The sequence below is a fragment of the Odocoileus virginianus genome, chromosome 10, assembly GCF_023699985.2.
Source record: "Odocoileus virginianus isolate 20LAN1187 ecotype Illinois chromosome 10, Ovbor_1.2, whole genome shotgun sequence".
Lineage (NCBI taxonomy): Eukaryota > Metazoa > Chordata > Mammalia > Artiodactyla > Cervidae > Odocoileus > Odocoileus virginianus.
In genome coordinates this window covers 4,733,600-4,748,446 of record NC_069683.1, presented here as the reverse complement: position 1 = coordinate 4,748,446, position 14,847 = coordinate 4,733,600, and the positions used below count along the sequence as shown (strand labels likewise).

The following is a 14,847-nucleotide window of genomic DNA, read 5'->3' as shown; positions in this document are numbered from 1 at the left end:
CAATGGGTATTTATGGACCCACGGTTGTACATCTGGTGCTATAACCTCTGAGGGCTTAGGCACAAAAAGTCTGTATTCATCTCTTAGGGCGAGGGATAAGACATGTATCGGCTGTCCAAGTCCATCCGTGACTGACATCTCCCCAGGGTCAAAATGGATCTGAGCATTAACTTTAGTCAACAAGTCTCTCCCAATTAGAGGGGCTGGGCATTCTGGTATCACCAAAAATGAATGGGACACCTGATGGGTCCCCAGATCTACTTTTGTCCAACAATATCTTTTTGTCCCCGTGGCTCCTTGCACTAAGCTGGTTTTCTTAGACATTGGTCCCACTTTTTTATTTAAAACAGAGTGTTGGGCGCCAGTATCTACCATGAAGACAACCGGTTTCCCCTCCGCATGTATGGTTACCCAGGACTTAGGGAGGGGTGCCGAGTCTTGACTCCCCTAGTCACTGTCTTCCCATGCATATAGAACTCGAGTTCCAGGGCAGATTCTCTCTCTCTGGGTCGTACCTCTCCTCAGGTCCCTCTTAGGGCACTCGTTTTTCCAGTGCCCCTGTTCTTTGCAGTAGGTGTACTGATCCTTCTTTAGGGCCTGCCTTTTCGGTTTCTCTTTTTCTCCCGTCCGGGGGGTCTCAAGGTTCCCTCAATTCTGTTCCGGCCTTTATCCCCGGAAAAAGAATCTGGGCTAGCTCCCTCTGGTTCTTCCGGTTTTCCCTTGCCCTGTGTTCCCTATCTTCCTTCCTGATCTTCTCAGCTAATTCCCTTTCCTCCCGTTGAATTCGCTCTTCCCTTTCTTCTGGGGTCTCTCTATTATTAAATACCTTTTCAGCTGCTTTCAGTAAATCTTGTATTGTCTGTTCTCCCAATCCCTCTATCTTTTGTAATTTCTTCCTAATATCTGGGGCTGCCTGATTCACAAACGCTAGTAGAACTGCAGCGCGTGACTCCTCAGCCTGGGGGTCCATGGGTGTATATTGCCTAAAGGCTTCCATCAGCCTCTCTAGGAAGGCTGCCAGGCTGTCAGTGGGCTCTTGCCTTACTAAATTTACCTTCGCCAAATTTGTTGGCTTCCTAGCTTGAGGCCCGCAGGCCTGCCATCAGAGTCTGGCGGTACACTCGGAGACCCTCCCTACCTTCTGCTCGCTCAAAATCCCAGTCAGGCCGCAACAGAGGAAACCCCTTGTCCACGAGATGAGGCTGGGCGGTTGGCCTCCCGTCAGCCCCCGGGACCCGTTTCCACGCCTCTGCCAGAATTAGCTCCAGTTCTTCTGTGGTGAAGAGTACCTGCAACAGCTGCTGACAATCGTCCCAGGTGGGGTTGTGAGTGAACAAAATGGAATCTACGAGGTCAATGAGGCCTTGGGGCTTCTCTGAGAAAGGAGGGTTTTGGGTCTTCCAATTGTACAGGTCACTCTTGGAAAAGGGCCAGTACTGATAGGTTCGCTCTCTGTCCGGGTTAGCTGGTCCCACTCAGACGGGGAGCGCCTGAACAGTGGATGAAGGTAACTCTGGGTCCCCAGGGTCTTGCCCACCCCTATCTCCCCTAGTTCTCCCCCGGGTCCCCAATGCTGCCCCCCCCCCCATGGTCGGTTCCCGTTGGCCCTCTTAATCTTCTCAGTTCACCCGTAGGAGCTTCTCTCCTCGGAGGGAATTGCAAAGGGGGCACATATGGCAGAGGCCTCATCTCCGTTTCTAGGTCTATCAGGTTTGGACAAGATGATTCCTGAAAGACTAGTTTTGGGTCCTCTTTCTTTTTGGTTTCCTCCGGGGGGGTCTCCATCACCAGGACCTGTGAATTAGAAGAACTAGGAGGTTTGTGAACAAAAGGTTTTAACCACTTAGGCGGATTTTCCACTAGATCCTGCCAAACCATGACATAGGGGACCTGACCCGGATGGCCCCAGGGATCAGGAGCCATAATCTTCTCCTTCACAGCCTGTATGATGGATGGTTGAAAGATGCCTTCCGGAGGCCATCCAACCCGGAAGGCGGGCCACTCTGCAGAGCAAAAAGTTATTAATTTACTTTTCTTGACTAGCAAAGACAAGTTATGGGCCCTGGCCCTGACATCCGAAAAATGGTCAGTCATGAGAGAAAGTGGGGTAGATTCTCCCTGACCCATGGTCAAAGACTAAATGGTAGGGAAGAGAGAGAGAGAAGAAGTCACTGAGAATGACCACCAAAAATCCTACCGGGAGTGGTGGTGGCCAAGAGGTTGGGCTTATGGTATGCTTTTGGAACTGTTTATGTGCCTGCGTCGTTGCACGGAAGTTTTCTTGCTGGGGGCGGGCACCCTAGGGGTTTTCTAGCCCGTTCCGTGACCCTCTTATCCTCTCACGGGAGTCTTCAAGTGGCAGGCGCCCTAATGGCCTTTAAGTGCCTGACCCGTGCCCACACGAAGAATTTTAGGCCACGTCCTCAGTTAGGGATGTTAAAGGAGAGTTTCACCCGGCCGGGCTCTAGTTACTGAGGCTCACTTATTGTAGGGCCTTCAGAGTCCGCCAGAGTGTAGCCCTGGCCGGGACTCATCAATTGCCCCCACAACCGTTCGCCTGTTCACTGAAACTCCCGAAAAGAAAAGGAGTTGAGGGCAGATCAGAGAAGAAGAAGAGAAGGAGAATAAGTCAGAAGAGAGAGAAAAGAACTATGCACCAGAAGAGAATGAGACCAGAAACAATGCCGGCACACACAAAAACACGGAGAGCTGAAGACAAACACACGGGCAGACAAACGTCGGCCGACAACGCAACGCTGGGTTTTCGGGCCCCCTGAATTTTCTTGCCTCCCGGTAGCAGATTCACCTTACCGAATGGTGTCCACTGCTCACCAGACTCGGGGTCGGGAGAGGAACTTTCCTTCCCGCAGAACCGGCTGCCTTCCAGCGCGTCCGCTGGCCTCGGCCTTACGCCGGTTGGAACGCCCAATCCGTTCCCCCTTTATAGAAAGCTTTCTTCTGCGCCAGATACCTTCCTGCTTCACAACAGGGCCTCGGATTTACATTGGACTTTCCTGTCCTGCCTGAGCACCGGTGCTATTATTTATCTTTCCCCTCTGTCTTGGAAGTGTTCTTTTCCCCTGGTCAAGGGATCCCAGACGAGCCCGCAAATGTTTTGCCCGATGTCCGAATCCCCGAGGGGGAAGAGAGAAGGCTTCCAAGACAATGCAACTCGCAAAAGGCAAGTTTATTGCTGACTCGAGTCAGGGCTCCTGCCGCATCTAACACAGTGATGCAGGGTCAAAGAGCTAAAATTTTTTATCATAGAGTGTTCTGCCAATATTTTCCTGTAGGAGTTTTATGGCTTCCAGTCTTACATTTAGATTGTTAATCCATTTCAAATTTACATTTTTTATATGATGCTAGAGAATGTTTTAATTTCATCCTCTGTTGCATATAGTTGTTCAACTTTCCCAACACCATTATTGAAGAGGCTGTCTTTTCAACCTTGTATGTTCTTACCAACTTTGTCATAGATTAACAACCCGTAAGTGTGTGGGTTTATATCTGGTGTCTCTATTTCATTTCACTCATGTCTGAGTCTGTTTGTGTGCCCATAACATACTGTTTTGATTACAGTAGTTTTATCCTGGGAGAATGATACATTCAGCTATGCTCTGTCTCAAATTTTTTTTGGCAGATTAAACCACAGTGAGATACTGTCTCAAACTTGCCAAAATGGCTATTATTAAAAGGAAAACAAATAACAAATTTTGGCAAGGATGTGTAGAAAAGCGAACCCTTGAAAACTGGTACAGCCACTATGGAAAACATCATGGAGGTTTCACAAAAAACTAAAACTAGAATTACCATATGACTCAGAAAGTACATTCCTAGTAATATGTCTGAAAAAAATGAAAAAATGCTTATTCAAGAGATACATTCACCCAATGTTCATAGCAGCATTATTTATGATAGCTGATGTATGGAATCAGTTTGTGCCATCAACAGTTAAATAGATGAAGATAAAGTGATATACATATTTAATGGAATGCTATTCTGCCACAAAAAATAATCAAATCTTGCCATTTGCAAGAATGCACTTGAAGAGCATCACACTAAGTGAAATGAGTCAGACAGATAAAGATAGATACAGTATGATACCATCTATATGTAGAATGTAAAATATAAACTACTTAATGAGTATAACATCTCACACTCTAGCAAAGTAATGCTCAAAATTCTCCAAGTGAGGCTTCAACAGTACATGAACTGAAGAGTCCAGATGTTCAAGCTGAATTTAGAAAATCAGGGGAACCAGAGATCAAATTGCCAACCTTTGTTGGGTCATGGAAAAAGCAAGAGATTGCAGAAAAACATCTACTTCTGCTTCATTGACTATACTAAAGCCTTAGACTGTGTAGCTCACAACAGGCTGTGGAAAATTCTGTCTCCTGAGAAATCTGTATGCGGGTCAAGAAGCAACAGTTAGAACTAGACATGGAACAATGGGCAGGTTTCAAATTTGGAAAGGGGAACATCAAGGCTCTATATTGTCACCCTGTTTATTTAACTTGTATGCGGGGTACATCATGAAAAATGCCTGACTGGATGAAGCACAAGCTGGAATAAAGATTGTCAGGAGAAATATCAATAACCTCATATATGCAGATGACACCACCCTATGGCAGAAAGTGAAGAAGAACTAAAGAGCCTCTTGATGAAAGTGAAACAGAAGAGTGAAAAAATTGGTTTAAAACTCAACATTCAGAAAACTAAGATCACGGCACCTGGTCCCATCACTTCATGGCAAATAAATGGGGAAACAATGGAAACAGTGAAAAACTTTATTTTCTTGGGCTCCAAAATCACTGCACATGGTGACTGCAGTCATGCAATTAAAAGACTCTTGCTCCTTGGAAGAAAAGTTATGACCAACCTAGACAGCATATTAAAAAGCAGAGACATTACTGATACAAAGGTCCATATAGTCAAAGCTATGGTCTTTCCAGTAGTCATATTGGGTGTGAGAGTTGAACCATAAAGAGAGCTGAGTACCAAAGAATTGATGCTTTTGAACTGTGGTGTTGGAGAAGACTCTTGAGAGTCCCTTGGACTACAAGGAGATCCAACCAGTCCATCCTAAAGGAGATCAGTCCTGGGTTCATTGAAAGGACTGTTGCTGAAGCTGAAACTCCAATACTTTGGCCACCTGATGCGAAGAGCTGACTCATTTAAAAAGACCCTGATGCTGGGAAAGATTGAAGGTGGGACGAGAAGGGGACGACAGAGGATGAGATGGTTGGATGGCATCACTGACTCAATGGACATGTGTTTGGGTGCTCTCCGGGAGTTGATGATGGACAGGGAGGCCTGGCGTGGTGTGGTTCATGCGGTCGCAAAGAGCCAGACACAACTGAGTGACTGAACTGAAGTCCAGTCACTCAATTGTGTCCAACTCTTTCGTACCCCATGGACTGCAACACACCAGTCTTCCTTGTCCATCACCAACTCCCCAAGCTTACTCAAACTCATTTCCATCACGTCGGTGATGCCATCCAACCATCTCATCCTCTGTCGTTCCTTTATTATCACTAATTATTTGTTTGTTTTGTTTCCTTCTGGATCCTTCTCCACTTCCCAAAACTGTTCCCAAGCACACATTTTCTCAGCAAATTCACAACCCCAAGACAAACCTGGCCATCACCTTGCTGCACCATCAGACCCTAGTGGAGCAGATATTTGCATCCCAGGCCTTGTGCCTGCCTCCATGACAGGGCTGCAACACGTGTGCTCTATCTGAGCATTAACTAGACAACATCTTCCAGTCTAGGTCCAAGTTGTTGTTGTTATTGTTTTTCTAGTTTCTTCTCTAAAGTTTATTCATACCTTAGACCACAGACACCCTGCATCCAGCTTGTCCTCTGTACTCAATCTCTGCATGTCCTCTGGCCAACCTTAGCCTTTAGAAAAGCACTTCCTGCTTGTTCTCTGATGGTGGCAGTTCTGGCTGCAGCTACAGCAGCACGTGGCTCCAATATTTAATTGCACCAGCGCTGACTCCCAATTTTGAGGAGAGATCTCCTCCTCTAAGTTCATTCTTCAGTTGCTAATCCTCAATCTTAGGTTACTTTGAAATTTCTAATGGCATATGATAAATTGAACATATTTAAACTGCACAATTTTATCAGTATTGACAAATGTATACACCTCTGAAACCATCCCCACAATCAAAACAACGAGAGTGTCCATCACTGCAAAGAGTTTCCTTGTGCTCATTGCAGCCTTCCCTCTTGGCCTTTGCTGCCGCTGCTGGTGCGTACTCGCTTCAGTCGTGTCCGGCTCTGTGACCACATAGACAGCAGCCCACCAGGCTCCCCCATCTCTGGGATCCTCCAGGCAAGAACACTGGAGTGGGGTGCCATTGCCTTCTCCAATGAGTGAAAGTGAAAAGTGAAAGTGAGGTCGCTTAGTCGTGTCCGACTCTTCACAACCCCATGGACCACAGCCTACCAGGCTCCTCCATCCACGGGATTTTCCAGGCAAGAGCACTGGAGTGGGGTGCCATTGCCTTCTCCTGGACTCCTTTTCTCTGGCAACTGTTGATTTGTTTTCTGTCTCTATAGATTAGTTTTCATTCTCTAGATATTTATATACATTTAGTCATGCAGCATAAATTCTGCATTCACTAGTTCCTTTCATACTAATGATTTAAAGATTAATCCATATTGTTGCATGCATCAATTGTTCATCCCTTTTGATTGATGAGGAATTGAATGCAAATTCTATGAATGTAAATTTTACAATTTGCTTTTTCACTGTGTTCTTGATAGACATTTGGGTTAGGTCCAGTTTTTGCCTATTACAAATAACGCTGCTATGTTCATTAATGTAAAACTTACTGATTTTGCATATAGTCTTGAAAGGTAAATATGTAGGAGCGAAATGGCTGGTCTTATGCACACTTAACATTTTAGGAAACTGCAAGCTTCTTTGGAAAAGTGAGTGATTGTACCAGTTTATCTCCCCACAAGAAGTTTATGAGAGTTCAAGATGCTCTTCAGTACTTGATATGTCACTTTTCTCAATTTTAGCCTTTATTAGAGTCGTGAGCTGCCATCTCATTATGGCTTTCATTTGCATTCATAAATAACTAATGGTGTAAGCAATTTTTCACCCACTAATTTGACATTCAAATATCTTTTTTGGTGAAGTGTCTTTTCAAATCATCTGCTAATTTTCAAAATTTTTATCCAGATTGTTGAAATTTTAGGCATAAAATTGCTCATATTATTTACTTTTAGCTCTTTAATATCTGTATATTTATAGCACTATCATGTCTCACTTTTGATGTTGGTAATATGTGTCATTTCTCCTTTGCTCCTGAGTCACCTGGCTAGATGTTTATCAGCTTGAGAGTATTTCTCAAGTAACTTATTTTGCTTTCCTTTTCTCTCTACTGTATTTTCTTGTGCTTTTATTTTTGATTTTTCACTTTGATCTTTATTTTTTGTTTATTTGTTCTTTCTAATTTTAAGGCAGAAATTGAGGACAAATGTGAGAATATTTTTCTTTTCCAATATGAATGTTTGGTGCAACAAATCTCCCTATAATTAATACTTTACCAGCATTGTATAGACTTTGATATATATTGTTTTTATTTTAATTCATATAAAACTACTTTGTGATCTCCTTTTGATTTATTCTTTGCCCTTGGGGCCCATTTGTGCAGATGGTTCTGAGTGTTTACACCCTGCAGGACTAAACCTACAGAATGGAAAGTGCTCAATAGTAAGGGGGAGAAAAATACATATATTTTGTTGGTTTCTAGCTTCATTAAGCTACTTAAAACTTCAATAAACAAATGTGGAGCCTATTCCAACCTGTCAATAAGAATAGGAATTTTGTTTTAAATTTCAAATATTTTGACAATTTTCTTTCTTTTTTTTAAAAAAATATTTATTTACTTTTATTTTGAAACTTGTGGGATCTTAGTTCCCCAACCAGGGATTGAACCCCTGTCTCCTGCATTGGTAGCACAGAGTCTTAACCAGTGAACTGCCAGGGAAGCCGCACAGATGATTCTTTTTCCTTCGTCTCTCACAGCCCAACGCTTCATTGCAGCCTTGGCACTGCACTGTTGTTGGTTGCTGCTGCTGGTCCCAGAAAGTAGTGAAGTGACAGGTGATTGATTTATTGTTAACTGACTCATATGCGTCTTATGTTGCTTTTGTTCATAAAAAATGTTGGGATTTGAATATCTCTTTCTGATTTTTCTCTAACTTCTTTTCTTCTTTGGCTTGGAAATAGAGGCCTTCTTCAAAGCAAACTCGGTCCTCCCAAAATTACCTAGGTTCTTTTCTGTTCTTCACAGGAGGAAATTAGACAGAACTGGCAGAATTTACTGAGCTTCTTTGGATCTGAATAACAGTACTGACCTCTGGAGACAGTGCCCAGAGCTTGGCTAACACAAAAAGTTAAATACATTTATATTCTGAGAATTCCCAGAAGGCTGTGGAATATAATCTTGGACAACTGATTAGTGTTCCTTGGTTAGAATCTTTAAGAAATGCTTTTGGGAAAACAATTTCTTTAACTTTTTAAGTCAAAATATTCTTATAGCTTTCTCTCAGATTATATTTGGCTCGTGTAGAACAAGTTTCTTTCAGGTACAGGCATCAAAGAGATGACTCTGAGGGCATGGATGTGAATGCCGCTTTAGCAGATATTTCAAAAATTTCTTGTTTACTCTTGAATATGAACAGGTGTTGGCGAGTCATCAGCATTTAAAATCCTAGATCACCTTGTGGAATGAATAAATGTTTCTTTGTGAACACAGTATAGTTTTCAGGGGTATTCAAACCACCACTCACTTTGTATAATAGTAGGATTTTTCTTCCTGAAAATTCAAGCAATATTTGAAGATATTTTTAGAGAATTGATCTAGATTTGTCTGAATCGCTGCTTTATAGACTTACATTTAATTTAAGTCTATATGTAAGTGCTAGTGAATGGTTAGCAAACTGTGTAAATGAAGTCGGGGGGGTGGGGGGAGTTGTGTGACTGAGACATTTTCCTGAATAGGTTAAAACTAACTTGAAGACCATCCACAAATTATGTGCAGGTAATAGTCTTTACAGTACTTGTTTTAGGCTCATCAGTTCTATTTGGCATTAATTATGTTACTTTAAGGTTATATATTCTGATGTGGTATATAAAACATTTTAGCAAGGGTTCAAATGAGTTCTGTTTTGATAGTATATTACAAATAGCATGTGTGCTTTGGATAATACATTTAAAAATGATGAAAAAATTTCAGATTGTCACTGATCCTCCAAACTTTAATATTTGAAGAAATTCCTATTTTTTAAAATATGAGTTGCCTAGAATTGTCTATATTCATCAGACTCAGGTTAAGCAAATGTGTGGTTAGTCACAGGCTGATTATACCTCTCTCTCTCTCTCTCTCTCTCTAATATATATATATATATATATAAATACATACAGATCCTACTTGACTTCCTGAAGAATAGTTTTACAACACTGATAGTACCTCATGAAAGGTGAATAGGACAGTTAAGCAGTACTACAGAAGGTGCAAATTAACTTTTTAACAATATTGGTGGCATGAAATATGGATTACTTATTTAAAATTAAATATCAAGAAAATTTGCAGGCAACCAGTGATATAGCCAGGTTGACTTTATTTTTTTCAACAGAAATTCAGTTTGGGTTTTGTTTAGGTTTCGTTTATTTCAAGTGATTTCATTGAAATGTATGTCTGTGCCTTTATTCAAAGAAAAAAGAATGTAAAGAAAAGATATTGTTATTTATGGATTTTGTTTTATAAACTCATGTCTTCTTCTCTCATTGTTTCCTGGAAAGATGTGTCTATATCACAGGTGTAGTTGTTGCACTTCAAGTTTAAAGTACATTGTGTTACACAACCAAGAACAACTTGTGTGAATGAATAAATCGAAAACCGTCCTTTTTATACTTAAGATTGCATTACAAGTAGTAAAAGAAAGTAAAACATATAAAGCATCAAGAATAAGGTGTGACAACTGCCCAGATTCAAAAAGGATGATTGATTATGCATTCTAAACTGGAAGGTCTTTTTAGATTCAAATGTCCTCTTCTGTATAAAGCATAAATATAAAAAACTGAAGCAAAAAAGTAGCTAACTTTCAGTTTACATTATTTCACTTGATATCAAACATCTGAATGTTGGAAACATCTAGGTGACCAATATCCTCTCTCTAGCATCAGAAGTTTACCAATGCTTGGATAAAAGTGGTTTTTCCTCCATTTTATTTTATTATCTTCATCATATCTAATTTTGACCTTATTGCTTTTGCATCATCACTTGATTTTTTACTTAATTATGTTTTCTTTTCTTCACTTATGTGTTCAATGTTTTAACCTTCATGAAGGCCATTATTCTACTAGTGCCTTCAGGAGAGCTGATGACATATTTTTATAAGATCAAAGCATTAATATCTGTAGTGTTTGGATTGAAAGCTTGATGTTGTGAAAGTGATTTCAAAGCATGGACATGCTACACCATGCATCTATTCTTGTAATTATCATAGTATGTTTTATAGTGATCTGGGAGTCTGTCACCTTTCATGAGATGAAAATAGTGATAATTCCTTTACTGCTATCTTTTCTAATATGTGCCCCTTTCCTGTGGAAAGCAATGATATACATAGTAAGACTTGGAAGATCTAGTTTATAAATGCTATGGTTTACTGGTTCTGTGGTTTGGGATAGTCACATTATTTTAAATCAATTCGTTCAATACTGAAAATCATATGGTTGGATTAGATGAGTACTTTTACTCTTATGCTACATAATAACTAGACTTATTTATTTTCAATAAATTTTAAGTCACTTTAGCTTCTTGTACTTTAACTCAAAGGAATGCAATATAATATTTTTTCATAATTTAGTTATTAATTGCAATTGTAATGATACATTTAAAGATATAACAAAACATTAATTTTTATGGAGTTTATGGTATAAATTGCATGCAATTTTGAAGATACAACCCTGTCATCTTCATGTTAAAAAAAAGGAGACTATGGATATAATGTCTTCATGTTAAAAAAAAGGCATCTTAGGGATATAATGACATAATATGATTAAGTTAATACTTTCCCTTTTTAATGTAGACAAAGATATTGAGCTAAAATTGAAAAAAGAATTACTCTCAACATATTTTGCAATGTGCTTTAAAGCCACGTCTGTTTATCAGCTAAGATAGCATTAAATATCAGCAGCAATACAGCTACACATTTGGAAAATAGTGAACATGTTAACCTATTCATTTTGTTATATCAAAAGTTATGTATTATTAAAACTCTGCATATGGAATCCAGCATGGCTACCACATCTGACAGAGGAGTCAGGTAGACAATCAGCTGGATCCTACCTAATTCCTCATGAGTGACTGGGATAAAACTGAGAAGTGTGTGTTCTCAGTAGTACATGCTTTCATCACCTTAGTGTTAAGTCCCTACCTTGATCAAAAAGAATATACTACATGCAAATCCATTAAAAAGCCAATCAACAGAAAACAGCTGATCACTTCTTGACCACAAAGTTTGCCTTACATTTATATTGAGGTGACATCATTTTCGGATTTTTGCTGTCCATGATTTATTCCAGTGGAGAACACAAGTACCAAATTCAAATTATTTGTTCATTTCAATTAGTGTATCTCTTTATTTGCACTGTTAATTTTAATGACTATAAAATTCACATTAAACCATTATTTTACTTTAAATTTAAATATGAAATATAATTTTCTTTTTTTAAATGTCAATCACTGACAATTTTTGCTATATTTTCAAATAATTTTAATCTTATAAAATAGCTAGCAAGATTGGTTCCCCAAGTTCACTATGCAGTACTTACTTTACTCTCATTCTTGTATTTCAAGGGACAGCACTTATATCCTAATCACACAGCTCATAATTTAGGTGACTTTTATTACATGCACTATTCCATGATCATATGCCTACAGACAAATCCAGAAGAGTGTTTTATATCATGGTAGGGGAATGGAGCATCATGTAATTTTAAAAAAATTACCTTTCTGAAGGAGACATTTGAAAATTATAAGTAAAACAGTCCTTTATTAAATTGCATTAATAACACTGTTGTTTAAGTGTTAAAAGTAATGGTATTGGTATAAGTTATCTCTGGGAAACAGTTCAGATCTTCATGACATTCAATGAGATTCAGTCCAGTTCAGTCCAGTTGCTCAGTCGTGTTTGACTCTTTGAGATCCCATGGTGCAGCACGCCAGGCCTCCCTGTCCATCACCAACTCCCAGAGTTTACCCAAACCCATGCCCATCAAGTCGGTGATGCCATCCAGCCATCTCATCCTCTGTCATCCCCTTCTCCTTCTGCTCCCAATCCATTCCAGCATGAGGGTCTTTTCTAATGAGTCTACTTTTCACATGAGGTGGCCAAAGTATTGGAGTTTCAGCTTCAGCATCAGTCCTTCCAATGAACACCCAGGACTGATCTCCTTTAGGATGGACTGGTTGGATCTCCTTGCAGTCCAAGAGACTCTTAAGGGTCTTCTCCAACATCACAGTTCAAAAGCATCAATTCTTTGGTGCTCAGCTTTCTTCACAGTCCAACTCTCACATCCATACATGACCACTGGAAAAACCATAGCCTTGGCTAGATGGATCTTTGTTGGCAAAGTAATGTCTCTGCATTTTAATATTCAATGAGATTACATCCAAATCAATTCATGATAACCTGAAAATACAAATTGAAAGTGAATTGAATACATCTAACCTACTGGACAATATAGCTTAGTCTAGCTTACCTTAAACATATTCAGAATACTTACATTAGCCTGCAGTTGAGCAAAATCATCTCGAATACTTTGACTACCAAATGCAAAGAGCCAACTCACTGGAAAACTCTCTGATGCTGGGAAAGATTGAGGGTAAGAGAAGAAGGGAGCAACAGAGGATGAGATGGTCAGATGGCATCACTGACTCAAAGGAAATGAGTTTGAGGAAGCTCAGGGAGATAGTGAAGGACAGGGGAGCCTGGAGTGCTGCAGTTCATGGGTTCCTAACGAGTTGGACATGACTTAGCTATTGAACAACAGCAATCTAACATGAAGCATATTTTTAACAACCTAACAAAAAGCCTATTTCATGTAAGTTATTGAATACTCCACTAAAAGTGAAAAACAGAATGGCTGTCTGGTACGGAATGGTTGTAAGTGTGTCCATTCTTTACCTATGTGATCACCAGGCTGACTGGAGGCTACTGTGGCTTGCTGCTCAGACCCAGCATTATAACAGAGTATCATATCACCTATAGCTAGCTCAGGGAAAAGATCAAAATTCAAGTACAGTTTCTTCTTGATGCTTGCTATTCTTATACTATCATAGAGTCAATAAAGTCACAACATAAACCACCATGAGTCAAGGAATGTCTGTAATGCCTGTTCTGTACTATAAACCATGTGCTCAGTTGACTCACTGCAGACCCATGGATTCAGAGCCCACCAGGTTCTTCTGTCCATGGAATTTTCCAGGCAAGAAGTGTGCATTGGGTTACCATTTCCTACTACAGGGGATATTCTTGACACAAGGATCAAACCCATGTTTCTTGTGTCTTCTGCATTGACAGATGGGTTCTTTACCTCTAGAGCAACCTGGGAAGCCTGAACAATTATATTTTGAAACTTTAATAGAATTTATTTTTATTACTACCAATGTAACAGAATATTTGAAAACAATACTGAAGAAATGAGCTATAGTTCCTAAGAAAAATATATTATCATTAATTTATTAACTAGTTTTAGTAATTTGTTAAAATTAACTTTAATGGCTTGTTAGCAGCTTTTTTATGATTGTGATCATATTGTAAATATTTTCTTTCATTTTATTTTTTTTCAGATACTCAATTATTTGCAGATAGCATATAATATATGGAAAGTCAGAGGAATATCTCAGAATTAATTTTTTTGGGATTTTCCTATAACCAAAACATACAAATATTTTGCTTTGTGTTCTTCTTATTATGTTACATTGCCATCTTGGTGGGAAACCTTCTGATCCTTGTCTCCATCCGATATAGCCCTCTTTTTCACCAACCAATGTACTGTTTCCTCAGCCACTTATCCTCCATGGACATCTGCTACACCTCTTGTGTGACACCCACGCTGATCAGTGACCTGCTCCTGGGAAGGAAAGCCGTCTCTTACGGTAACTGCATGTTACAGGTCTTTTCCTTGCACTTCTTAGGAAAGATTGAAATCTGCATCCTTACAGTCATGGCCTTTGACCGCTGTGTTGCCATCTGCAAGCCTCTCCACTACACGATTATCATGAACAGGACAAGATGCAACCTCCTCATCGTGGCTGCTTGGGCTGGTGGGGCCGTCCATGCCTTTTCTCAGTTCTCTATGATAGTCAGTTTGCCCTTCTGTGGCCCCAATGAAATTGACCACTACTATTGTGACATTTTTCCTTTGTTGAAAGTTGCCTGTACTGATACCTATATCACTGGTATCCTTGTGGTTGCCAATTCAGGAATGGTTGCCTTAGTAACATTTGTTCTCTTGTTTGGTTCCTATGTCATTATACTATTCACCTTAAGAAACCACTCAGCTGAAGGAAGGCGCAAAGCCCTCTCTGCCTGTGGGTCTCACATCACTGTGGTTATCTTATTTTTTGGTCCTTCAATCTTTGCCTACCTCAGACCCCCTACCACTTTCCCTGAGGACAAAATATTTTCTCTCTTTTATACCATCATTGCTCCTATGTTCAATCCCTTAATCTACATTCTGAGAAACACAAAGATGAAAAAGGTCATGAGAAGGGTTTGGTACCAAAAGATGTTTTCAGAAGAGAAGCATAATTAA

General features: G+C 40.0%; 1 protein-coding gene across 1 annotated transcript; it reads left to right on the top strand.

Annotated features, from left to right (window-relative positions):
- The first annotated feature begins 13,911 nt into the window (after window positions 1-13,911).
- Window positions 13,912-14,847, top strand: LOC110151091 (olfactory receptor 4P4-like). The gene has a single exon (XM_020914336.2). The coding sequence runs from the start codon at window positions 13,912-13,914 to the stop codon at window positions 14,845-14,847; it is 936 nt and encodes a 311-aa protein (XP_020769995.2).